The following is a 12,097-nucleotide window of genomic DNA, read 5'->3' on the forward strand; positions in this document are numbered from 1 at the left end:
TATAGTACTTTAAGGATGCACTTCTTTATGGTAAAGAAAATACTATTATTTTGAATGAATCCAATCGACTCTAAGATCCAAAAACATTTCAAAGGTGAAAAATTTAAAGATGACGATAATGGTGAATGTTTGAGTGTCTCAAGAGGAGGAAATGAACGTATGAGGATGTCCAAAGCAATGAGGTTTGACAAGTCAAAGTTAAAATGCCTTATTTGTCAAAAACTCGACCACTTCAGGAAGGATCGTCTTGAGGGGGGTACAATGAATATTCTGTTCAAATTGTAATTACCTTTGATGATGATAGTTATGAGAGTGTTGATGTATTAGTGATGTCGAGTTTGGAGACTCAATAGAGTTGAGTCAAGGACTCAGATTGCTCTTATCACATGTGTCAAAAAATATAATACTTTGAGACTTTGAAGCTGAAGTAAGGTGGATTTGTTTTCCTTAGTGACAATAAGGCTTGCAAGATTCATGGTATTGATATGACCACACTTAAAATGTTCGATGATCGTGAATTTCTTCTTCATAATGTGAGGTATGTTTCAGAGCTAAGGCGAAATTTGTTATCCATAAACATTGTTTGATGATATAGACTATTACACTAGAGTTGAACACAAGGTGTCAAAGATTTTGCATCGTAAGTGATCATAGTTAAATGGTCTAAAATATGTGGTTTATATATTTTAGGTTGCAATATTTTTGTTTATTCATCATCAGCTAGTGAAGACTTTTATGACAAAAACAAACCGTAGGATTTAAGGTCAAAATATGATGGATGCTTGAAAATTGTTTCAAAACATTTTGAGTTTTGTAGAAGATAAAAGATAAAAATGTATGGAATAACTCGGTTGTTATTGAATTTCTAGAATAAGGATAGTTCTAAAACAATTTACTTAATTGAAAGATATTTATTTAGAAGACTAAATTTTCAAATATTTATGGAGGTTAAAAATAGGAAGATCGTAGTGTATTCTATTTTTAAAGTCGTGAAAAACATACTTATTCATTAAATCAAACCAATTCGATTTGATAGTAAAGTTGTGGATTGTTAATTTTTTAAAAAAAATTTATTGAATAAATTCTTAAACATACTATACCTGTTGAAAAGTGAATTCAAACTTTCAATTTATTTTCAAGCAAAACAAAACATCTATGGTCATTCAACTCAATACATTTGAAATGGTAAAATACAAATATTTAACATGTTGAAAAGTGAATTCAAACTTCCAATATCCATCTCATCAAGTGGAGACCATCAAGCGACATTTCTGGTCACCATGCTTAAATCTCACTTTTTCCATACAAGATCAATTATTTATTTAATTAAATAATTTTATAAAATTGAGATATTTTCGAAAGTTAAGACATGAAAAATCTCAATAAGTGTGAACAAACAGACGCTTAAGTGTTTCTTTTCCAGTCAGTTTCGGTCAGGCTGCCCGAATTCGCGGTGGGCAGGTTCAAACTCCAAGGCACACAATCCATCCATCCATCCAATACATAACTGCTTCTCTCTACTTCATCAACCCAACCAATCAACCAAAAAACCACCATACCACCGTGGCTACCACCGCCGTGCAAGGCGGCGCGTGAGAAAGTTTGCGGCGCGTGAGGAAGTTTCCGGCCATATTTCCCATACGTGCTGCTGATTGATCCACGCGGGAGGAGAAATGGGACAGAATCAATCAGGATGTGGGATGCAGAAGAAAGAGAGTGATTTGTTTGCTTCTGCTGTTGCCAATGGTGAGTTGGAGGTTGTTGAAGCTATGGTTGATGATGATGTGAATGTGTTGGATAGAACTATTGGTCGAGCTAGGTTGTCTCCTCTTCATTTAGCAGCTGCCAATGGTCGGATCGAGGTAGTTCTTGTTCGTTGTTCCTCTTCACTTTAGATTTCTTACATGTTAGTGTTAGTGATTTTCTGGTAATTGGTTTGTTAATTGAGATTTTTATGATTAAATTTGGATTATTGTGAGTTTTTTTAGTTGAAATAAGTGTTTTTTTTCTTTCAATATTAATTGGAAAAATGCATTCATGGAATTTTGAAGAGTTTAGGAAGAAGTTAAAGGAGATGGCTTGTGAAGAAATTGAGTTGACTAAAGTTAATTTTAGTCATTGTTGGGTGATTTCAACTTTTGTTTTTAAGTGTTGGTTGAATTTTTTGTCCATGTGGGTGTAGATGGTTTAGAGTTGGATATTTCTATGATAATTGATTCATGAGTTTATTCAAAGTGGCTATAACCTCTAACACCGACATCTCTGAAAAAAGATGTGTCCGTGTCGGTTGCTTGGTGTCTAAAACTGACACAACTGTCGGTCAACCGGTGTCTAAAACCGGCACATGTATCGGTCGGTCGGTGTCTAAAACCGGCACAGACACTTGTGATTATGTTTAATTTATTCATTTTTTGAAATTGTTATCGGTGTTGACATGTCAATGCGGTGTTGTGTTTCCAGTGTCCTGCTTCATAGGCTATAAATAAGTGTATGTTTGTATTGGCGGTGAGTTTGGTCGAATCATGGTATGGCACTTTGATTTTGACAAAAACTACACTTTAGAACTTCAACCAAATTATGGGGCCACCATGATTTTGCCTCTTATCGTCAATCTAAGTGCGTGTCTTGTTTCCCTGTTGGAAACTGTTAGAATTGTTTCATGTCTTCTGGATTAGATTTTAGTAAAAATCCATATGTTTAGTAAAAATAGGTTTCGTGAAAATCAGAAGATTATTGGTTTCGGGATCTATGTAGTGGAAGAGGCTGAAAAAATTGAGTTGAGGTGTGTAAGCTAATTCCAATTTATTCATGAATTTATTATTCAGAAGATTCCTAGTTAGTGTTTGTTATTTCAACTTTTCTTTTGTTTGTTCAGATGTTAACTCAATGTAGCTCTAAGTGGGTTGAAGTTAGAGCTTTTTGTAATAAGTGATTAATGCAACATCATTTGTCCCCTCTTGCATCTCTCATGCTGTTTTTCTTTGTCTTGAACTCTCGGTTAGGTGCTTTCCATGTTGTTGGAGCAGAATGTTAAAGTTGATGTCTTGAATCGCCATAAACAGGTGTGTGACTCTCAGAGTTTCCAATCACCTTTGTAATTTCTGCACTTTCTTGTATTTAACTAACTTTGTTGTACTACCTATTCTGATTCTTGTTGCGTTCTTTTTCTTTGGGTCTCTAGACGCCGTTAATGTTGGCTGTGATGCATGGAAAGACCGGTTGCATGGAAAAGCTTATTCAAGCTGGAGCTAATGTATGTTATGCTTTCTTGTTATTCTTTTTATGCTCAGGTTCCTTGAATTTTAAGGGGAAAAACCAATGGCCTGATTGGATTGACTTATTTGAGTTTATCAGCATTTTTGAGCTTATAGCTTGTACAAAACAAATTGGCTATACTTTATATATTGTTATAGAAATAGTTTATACACAAACACTTCTATGATAAGTGCGTATGGGCGTATAAACGTTTAATCAAACTGTTTATCCAAACATGATCTTAGTTTGAGAAGAAAGTAAAAAGGAACTCGGATTTTAAAAAAATGTTAAATTGGATTTGGTGGTGAATGTGTTAGTCATTGGTTACTCAATCAGGGGGATTCATATGACATGTTCTTATAATATTTCAGATATTGATGTTTGATTCTATTCGTCGAAGAACTTGCTTGCACTATGCTGCGTATTATGGCCACGTAGATTGCCTAAAGGCTATTCTTTCAGCTGCTCATTCCACACCTGTTGCAGATTCTTGGTTAGACTCTCTTCTAAGCACAAACAAATATGAATGATCATGTAGAAAGTAATAGGATAGTACTTTCATATTTTATTACTATAGTCTAAATCCAAATTGTTCAATGGTATTGCCAGGGGATTTGCCAGATTTGTGAACATAAGAGATGGAAATGGTGCTACGCCACTGCACCTTGCTGCTCGCCATAGACGGCTTGAATGCCTTCATTCCCTTTTAGACAACGGGGCTCTTGTCTGCGCTTCAACCGGTGGATCCGGGTAATAATTGTGTTCTAATTTTTGTTAGTCTTATAAGATGAAAATCAGTGGTTTTTTCTATTAGGACTGATCAAAGTACATCTTGCAGATTTCCCGGAAGAACACCACTACATATGGCTGCCCGTGGTGGTTCTGTGGACTGTGTCCGCATGTTGCTTGCTTGGGGAGCAGATCGCCTTCAATTAGATTCTTCTGGGTAAGTAAATCTATCCTTATCACTTTAAGAAACTAATTTAAAGTTGTAATTATAGTGTTTTTCTTCATCATCCTTTTTTTTTTCCTTTTACAGAATTTAACTTGTAAACGATTCTTTACAGGAGAATACCATTCACGGTTGCTCTTAAGCACAGACATAGGGCATGTGCGGCCCTACTCGATCCTTCATCAGCCGCACCGCTTGTTTGGCCGTCTCCGCTAAAGTTTATCAGTGAGCTCAACCAGGAAGCCAAAGCCTTATTGGAGAACGCCTTACTAGAAGCTAACAGGGAGAGAGAAAAAACCCTATTAAAGGAAATTGACATATCTTCATCTCTGCTTCATTCTGATAGCAAAGACGATGACATTGTCTCAGATTCTGAGGTACACAGTCTTCCTTTCTTGACTGCTTTCGACCTCTATGTTTTACTATACTTTGACCAGTAAAATATTAGGTCTAGATAATTTTCAAGCAAGTTCGAGTGTTTTCTGCAAAACTATGAGTTCTTATTTGCTTGTTTTTCTCCTCGTATAGGAAAGCAATATGGAGTTATGTTGCATATGCTTTGATCAAGTCTGCACAATTGAGGTCAAACCTTGTGGTCATCAAATGTGTGCTCACTGTACCCTAGCACTATGCTGTCTCAAGAAGCCCAATCCTCAAACTGGTTGCACCACCGGACCGGCATGTCCATTTTGCCGAGGTGCCATTCTTCAGTTAATCGTTGCCAAGATCAAGACTTGCAGTGATACAGAAGTGGAATCAAATCCAACAAAACCAAGGAGGTCAAGAAAATCAAATTTCAGCGAAGGGAGCAGCAGCTTCAAGAGTTTGTCAGCCATTAGCTCATTTGGAAGGATCACTGGTCACAATTCAGGAAAGATTGATACCGAAAAGCAATGAGAGATTTCTTAAGTCTTGATGATTGCCGGCGGATTCTTTGCTTCCATTGACATATGAATGGCGTTTACACTTGCTGTGGAATAGCTACCTATAGTAGTAAGCATGTTATTTGAATTCAATTTTTTCTCGTTGTCTAAAAGATCACTAAGATCATGCAAGACAAAAGATGAACTAGATTCTTATATGGTCTGTTTGAGTCATTGTAATACGATTATCGGTTGAACTTTTGACAGACGGTTGCATTTTAATTTCACCAATTATAAAATGTAAGTATACATGAGACATTCAATTCTCTTGAGTGTAGTACTCGGTTTTCGTCTTCATCCAAGCTGTGTGAGCATCTGATGACACGTGGCTTGGAGTTTATTCAATTCAACGCTTTTTCGGCTAGGATTCATTTGCGACCGGATCTTGTCAATTATTCAACTGAAGAATTTGTATTTTGAATATAAGTGGTTAGTTTTCTCATTCTCTGTACTCTCATTCTTGTTGCTTAGTACTCTGCACAGGTCAATTGTAACTGTGGAAGAGTAATGATTGGTAAATATTGTAAAGCTTCAAATATATTGTTTGGGGCATTCATTTATCCCTTTGACTTGGAAAAATATATTGTGTTTTGTTTTCACTTTCAATATTTTCAAATATAGGCTTGAATATATTTTTGGTTCCTGTAATATACCCTATACTCTGATTTATGTTTTTGCTTTATTAATTGATTCATCAGGGGAAACTTGAAAAATAAAATTGGTATAGAATATAGTGTTAAATAGAATATCCAAACTTAAAAATGAATAACCAATTATGAGAGAAAAAGTGAGATTATGAATGAGAAAAGTGTTTGTTCTCACAGTGGCACTGTGGTGAGACTGAAGCTAAGTGTAATCGACATTGTGACACGAGAGTCACAAACTGAACAAGTGCTAAAATGAGTGACATAAGGTTGTCACTTTTTGATTCATCTCCATAACGAAGAGAATGGTGTTGTTAGTGTTCCATATCTATTGGGCTGCCGCAATGCTCTATTTGCCTCTCTTCCATTATCTTCACTCGAAGAAGCTGGTGAACTAAGAGCAACTTGGCCACCAACAAATGGCGAGTTCGACTCTTGAACCGGAGAGAAAACATTATGCCCGTCAACGAAAGTACATTGATTCCTTCTGTAAGGGCGTCTAGCTCTTCTCTCTGCTATAAGGTACTGACCAAGAGAAGGAACATTGTTCGGACTAACCGCATCGGTAGTTAGCTTTGTACAAAATGAGAACAGCCATGGTTTCAGCTTGTAATTCCTTTTGTCTTCCTTTGAGGGTTCCATCTCTCTCCCCCTTGTTGATCTCCTTGACAATTCTAGGAAGTTAGGAACACCTAAGAGGCTTCCAAGTGTGATGCTCTTGTCATGGAAAATTGATCCTGTGGACTAAATAAACCAAGGTATATGTAGTTAGCTAAATGGCGCATAAAACTGATTGTCTTTCTCATATCATTGAATGCATGTTCTCTACTCATATGGATCCTCTCCTATCTGACCTGCATCGACCATTGAATTAATCCAATAGTTAACAATATATTTAACTGTTGGATTAATTTAATGGTTGATCTGTCTTTTGACGGGTTGCAAATGAAGGAAATGATTCGAGCTGTCATATGAGTAGAAGACTAAACTTTGAATACAACATTATTTTTCAATTGAGCTCTAATTCAATGACAGACTAAAGTAAAATGAATGTCAAATTCTGTTAAAGCATGGTGTTCTAAGTCATGTTGTGGACCCATAAAGAGAGCCACATGAAGATAAAAAGCATGTTCATTACATGAAGATTCCTTTTTTGAAAGATAAAAAGCTTCATCTTCATGAGACAAATGATCAAAAAGTAAGTAGTCAAAGGCCATGGTTCAAACCAAAAAGAAAGAGCAAAACATCTCAAAATTAGAATGGGGACTACACTCTTGGTTTTATTCTTATCATACATATGACTAATGTTTATTTTTATTCAAAAAATAGACTAATGTTTATTTTTATTCAAAAAATAGACTAATGTTAATTATTACTAGCATAACTTGTGCTGAGTATGAAGGAATATCTTTTTCTTATAAAAAAAGTATAATTACTTCAATCAATAATAAAACACTGTCATGTAAGTTGTACCAAAAAATATACTGCCATGTTAATTATTGTTGTAAGAATACAAAAGGAATAACCATCATAGCATAAGGATTGATAATTTTGATTTCATACCCTTATTTATGATACATATCCTTTGTCTTTTTTTCTCTGTCTCTCTTCTTTTTCTGTTGTATCACAGTTCATGTTTTGTTGCTTTTTCTTTTTACAGAAAAACACATGTTAATAATTCAGCTCATATTCTACTAAACTCTTTGAGTCTTGGGACTTTTTTTGTGACTCTTATGAGTCTTCGAGATTCAATTCGCCTAAACTTTTGCGTCAAAATTACTAACCTCTGAATCAAGATATGAGGAAGAATCAGTTGAACGAATGGAAGAACTCGTGAACAAAGTGCTGAAGGAGATTGATCCAGAGAATTCACCGTTTCTTACCAGAACATTTCCTGGATTCAATAAATTCAGCCCAAATGGCCACCCTTCTTCCTGCATCAACATTGCAGCCATAATTACCATCGCAAACCGATTCATAAAACCTTAAACGAATAGTTATAAATACCACAATGCCTAATACATTATCAAGGTTTTTGTTATCTTATCTTCATGACTTACAATGATCTATTTGGATTGACTTATTTAAACTTATTTACTATTCTGGAGTTTGAAGAGCTTAAAAAAACAACTTATGAGATGTTATGTGATAAGGTGTTTTTAACTTATTTTTGTAAGTTTTTCCAAATGACTTATAATGTACTATATGAAATGAAAAAGAAGTGTAGTTAAAGATGATACCTGTTGAGCCATGGTGGACTTGAGTGAATGATATGATTGAAGAGTAGAATGATAAAGGAAATGAAAGAATAGGAAGAGTCCAATCCTAAGATGTCACTTCATAGAAGAACAAAACAAAAAAGAATAATGAATGTTATGGATGGATAGCATTGTTTCCTCTGACCAAGGTAACAGTAAAATGAAGAAAATACAGAAAGGAACAAAATAAAGGAAGCTGTGGTGTACATAGGTGACAAAATGGTTGAATAGATATGGACATGAGAGAGAGAGAGAGAGAGAAAGAAAGAACAATCTGCCAAAGGGAATTTAACTGTATTGTCTCTGAGTCAAAAATGTGTGAGAGAAAAAAAGAGAGAGACAAAGAAGATGTGAAGTGAGAGTGACTTGTTAGAAGCTTTTTATGTAATGTAGTACTATGGTTTGGGAAACATAACATATGTTGCAGTAGCATCTCATTCAAGTGAAATCTAGTTTATTTTATAAGATTTCTAATTTTTCGATTACTTTTACTTAAATTATTTTGTTGCGTAGATTTTAACTTTAAGGATATGTTTGTTTTAATTTTAAAAAATTAGATTTTTTTTTGTATATTTAAAAATATTTTTTTTTATAAATATTTTTAAAAATATTATTAGTTTAAGTTTTTTTTAAATAAAATGATTAATTTTGACATCTTATAACATAAATATAAATATACATTGAAGATCAAAGTATAGTCTAAGTTATAATTTTTAAAAAAAAATTGAATTTCAAAAATGATTTTTATAGAAAAATATTTGAAATATCTTTAAAATTAATTAAGTGTTTTTTTTTAAAATTTTGATATTAAAAAAATATTTTAATAAAATATTTAAAATAACATTTTAAAAATAATTATTTAAATTAATTTTTTATTTGAATCTTTCATAAAGAATTTTTTAAAATTTCTTTTGGAAATAAAAATATATAACAATATTTTATTTATTTATAAAAAAACTGAAACAAACACTCTATATATTTGAATTTAGAGATTAATTATTATGCACGGTTAGTGTAAAAAATTTTACACTGTCAATGCATCGTAATCATCCGTTTGTATTACTTTTTAAGTGGTTAAAACAAAAGTCAAATATTTTAAATAAATCAATGATTGTGATTAACTGATCGTGTAAAAAAATCTTTACACTGTCAGTGTATATCAATTAAATTCTTAACTTAATATAAAAAGTGATGGGCATTAATCTGATGCAAACAAAAATGGTGGTGAAGGGCAAAATACAAAGCAAATCAATATACACAAAAATGCAACTTAACCAATCCAACACGAAGTTTGAAATAAAATTGCAAAAGACTATAGGTAAAAAGAAACTAAATTGCAAAAGAGTCGGGGTAAAAAGAAATAAATATTTTAAATAGAAATTGAGATGAGTTTGAATAATTAAATTGATCCTTTAAATAATGCACTGATCTTATTTAATATACTTAATATACTTATCAATAGACTCAATGAACTATAAATCCCATAATAATAGTCGGGTCAACTTTGGATTAGAACAACCAGACCCATAATTCTTAATCTTTAAAATAATAGGAGCTTCGAGATTATTTTTTATAAATTATAAATATGAAAGAATATATAAAAAATTGTTATTCAACTTATGACTAGTATAAATTAGTAAAAAAAAATTGTTTTTGATTCAAAGATTAATGATTTAATCCGTGGTATCTATGTTTTTATTTAACATAATTTTTTTATTTATGGATTTCTTTATTTGATGTCCTTAGTACAAGTTATTGTCACTTTTATTTATTTATTTATTAGTTAATTTATTCATCGACCAATGATATTGCTTTTACATCAAATTAAGTTTTTTTTACGCACATCAAATTAAGCTGTTTTTTTGGTTATATGTGCACCACACATGTACAGTCGAACTAATTTAAAGTAGAGCTCTCACCATTTTTTACTTAACCAAATATTTTATAATTATGGAAAAAATCGAAAACTTCTTTTCTTCTTTCTTTTTTATTGAAAAAACCCCTCTCACAAAGAATCCACTTGTAGTATTACATGTGTGGTCTTCTATGTGTTTTTGGACTTTAGATATTTTTCTATTAAACTTACTCTATACCTCTCATTTAGTCCCCCCTAAACTATATAAATTAAAAAAAAAAACTTGAAGTATTTAAATAAGAGTAATGTTTTTTTTTTGTTTGAGCTAAATAAGATTAATGTTTTTTTTTAACAGAAAAGAACATCATTCATTAGATAAAAAAGAAAAGGTATAAGCATAGAGATAGACATTGTGTTAGAACATTTTCAATCTACATTCTAAAAACAACAACAATAACCAAGGCAACCAAAATTTGGACATCAATAAACATATATAAATTAGTTTAGAAGCCACAATCTTTAAATCTATCCATTTACAGATAGTTTCTTTAGTTTTGGATCGCACAGTTCGATTATATTGACTCTCAAGATTGATTAAACTTGCAATTTGTGAAAGAATCGTTTGTTTAGTGGAAAGAGAGTCTGATTTGCAACAACCGTTGTTAGATTCTCGCTCATCAACCTGTTTTCTTCATCCAAACTTCTTTGGGATATTTCATAAATCACCTTTAAAGCAAACTTAAAATAAACTAAACATAAGAACAACAAGACACACACAACAAAGACAAAACATAAAACAAAACAATAACTATAACAAAATCATAAACACAATATCTCATAAATTTAAGATTTTTCGATGGCAGAGGCTCTAGAGGAGGTCGTTTTCCATGTTTGTTCCATTTTGGCCCATTGGTTGGTAAAGAGGGTTCCGACTTTGCAAGATCTCAATGATTGTTGGATGATATGAGTGAAACCACGATGGAGGTTGGTAGAGTAAGGCAAATGTCCATCAGAGATGAATGGCTCAAAGGAATGGGAAGGAAAGGAGATAACCTCACAATGTGAGAGAAAGCTCCATAGAGGAGAGGAGAGCCTCCATGCCGGAGGAGGGAAGCACCGTTACCGGAGGAAAGACCTCTACAAGACGGGAGGCGACACCCGTCCATTTCAAGAAACTCTAGTTTTAGAGAGAAGGGAGAATCCTGGATAGTGGATATTAAAAATAAATAAGAGTAATGTTAATTTATATGTTAAGGCCATATGTTAAAAAGTTAAAAAACTCATAAATAAAAAATTTATATTAAATGTAAATTTTCTTAATCAAATCAGTGCACAATTTTCAAAACAAAGTTTTTACATTCAATACAATTTATGTATTTATGTTTTTTTAACATGTGCCTGCACAATTAACATTATCCTTTAAATAAATCTAAAATTTATTTTGAATTTTTTTATATTCATAGTATTTCTCTCAAACACTATAAATTTCCAAAAAAATCTCTTTCACATCGGCCAGATTATGACATCTGAACGTACCACACAATTCCCTCAGCAATATGCCTCTAGTTGAAATGATATTTGAGAATGAATTTAACTTGTCTAGATTGTACACTCCATATAAAAAGTGGCATAGTATAAAGAGTGAAATTTGAAAAATCATGTCTTTTGCATAATAGTTTCTTAAGCCTTTTCACTCATGGTCATATAACATTTTTAATTTGAACCCTCTAAAAAATTCTTCAATTCTTATTCATTAAATAGTTTTCAAGAAAAATTCAATTGTATATTGAAATCATAAACATCATAATCGTCTAAAATTACAAGTAATGTACATGTATATCATTGATGATCAATGCATAGTCTGTTTTTTTTTCTTCATAAAGAATATCATTTGGATAGTACTATCAAGAGACCTCTAGAGAGTGAAATCTGAATCCGTTAAATGGGTGCTTGAAGTTGTCTTATTTTTCATTGATTGCAGATATGGTGCAACCTGGCGTTGTTAACAAAGCTAATACATTAAAGGATGATATTATGAAATACCCCTAACTAGGTGGTATACACGTTCATTTTGGATTTTTTTACCACTAAATAGAAGTTTACATTATGTGAGCATATGCTTTAATGAGTCAGTGCAGAAGTTGTAAAATTAGATTTTGAGATAGTTATTGGGAGGTTAAATTATGATTTTGATAGAAAATATATATTTT

At 32.5% G+C, this 12,097-nt stretch overlaps 2 protein-coding genes across 2 annotated transcripts; one reads left to right on the forward strand and one right to left on the reverse strand.

The window, feature by feature from the left end:
- The first annotated feature begins 1,364 nt into the window (after positions 1-1,364).
- LOC127100458 (putative E3 ubiquitin-protein ligase XBAT31) lies at positions 1,365-5,736 on the forward strand. The gene is made up of 8 exons (XM_051037660.1): positions 1,365-1,862; positions 3,003-3,062; positions 3,182-3,253; positions 3,627-3,748; positions 3,865-4,005; positions 4,094-4,201; positions 4,323-4,584; positions 4,736-5,736. Exons 1-8 carry the CDS (start codon positions 1,674-1,676, stop codon positions 5,102-5,104), a joined length of 1,323 nt encoding a protein of 440 aa, XP_050893617.1. The 5' UTR covers positions 1,365-1,673; the 3' UTR covers positions 5,105-5,736.
- Positions 5,737-5,835: 99 nt separating this feature from the next.
- On the reverse strand, positions 5,836-8,399 carry LOC127100459 (uncharacterized). Its single transcript, XM_051037661.1, has 3 exons — positions 8,015-8,399; positions 7,559-7,708; positions 5,836-6,518 (listed from the first exon to the last, which is right to left on the reverse strand). The coding sequence occupies exons 1-3, from the start codon at positions 8,024-8,026 to the stop codon at positions 6,060-6,062; spliced, it is 621 nt and encodes a 206-aa protein (XP_050893618.1). The 5' UTR covers positions 8,027-8,399; the 3' UTR covers positions 5,836-6,059.
- Positions 8,400-12,097: the final 3,698 nt, after the last annotated feature.

The sequence above is a fragment of the Lathyrus oleraceus genome, chromosome 7, assembly GCF_024323335.1.
Source record: "Lathyrus oleraceus cultivar Zhongwan6 chromosome 7, CAAS_Psat_ZW6_1.0, whole genome shotgun sequence".
Taxonomy (NCBI): Eukaryota; Viridiplantae; Streptophyta; class Magnoliopsida; order Fabales; family Fabaceae; genus Lathyrus; species Lathyrus oleraceus.

What these genes read in the sequence shown, in the direction of transcription:
- LOC127100458 (XM_051037660.1), top strand. Translation starts at nt 1,674, where the DNA reads ATGGGACAGAATCAATCAGGATGTGGGATGCAGAAGAAAGAGAGTGAT. An exon ending in CTGCCAATGGTCGGATCGAG is followed by an intron (nt 1,863 to 3,002) that starts GTAGTTCTTGTT and finishes ACTCTCGGTTAG; the next exon opens with GTGCTTTCCATGTTGTTGGA. An exon ending in TTATTCAAGCTGGAGCTAAT is followed by an intron (nt 3,254 to 3,626) that starts GTATGTTATGCT and finishes ATAATATTTCAG; the next exon opens with ATATTGATGTTTGATTCTAT.
- LOC127100459 (XM_051037661.1), bottom strand. An exon ending in CCTCATATCTTGATTCAGAG is followed by an intron (nt 6,519 to 7,558) that starts GTTAGTAATTTT and finishes TGGTTTATTTAG; the next exon opens with TCCACAGGATCAATTTTCCA.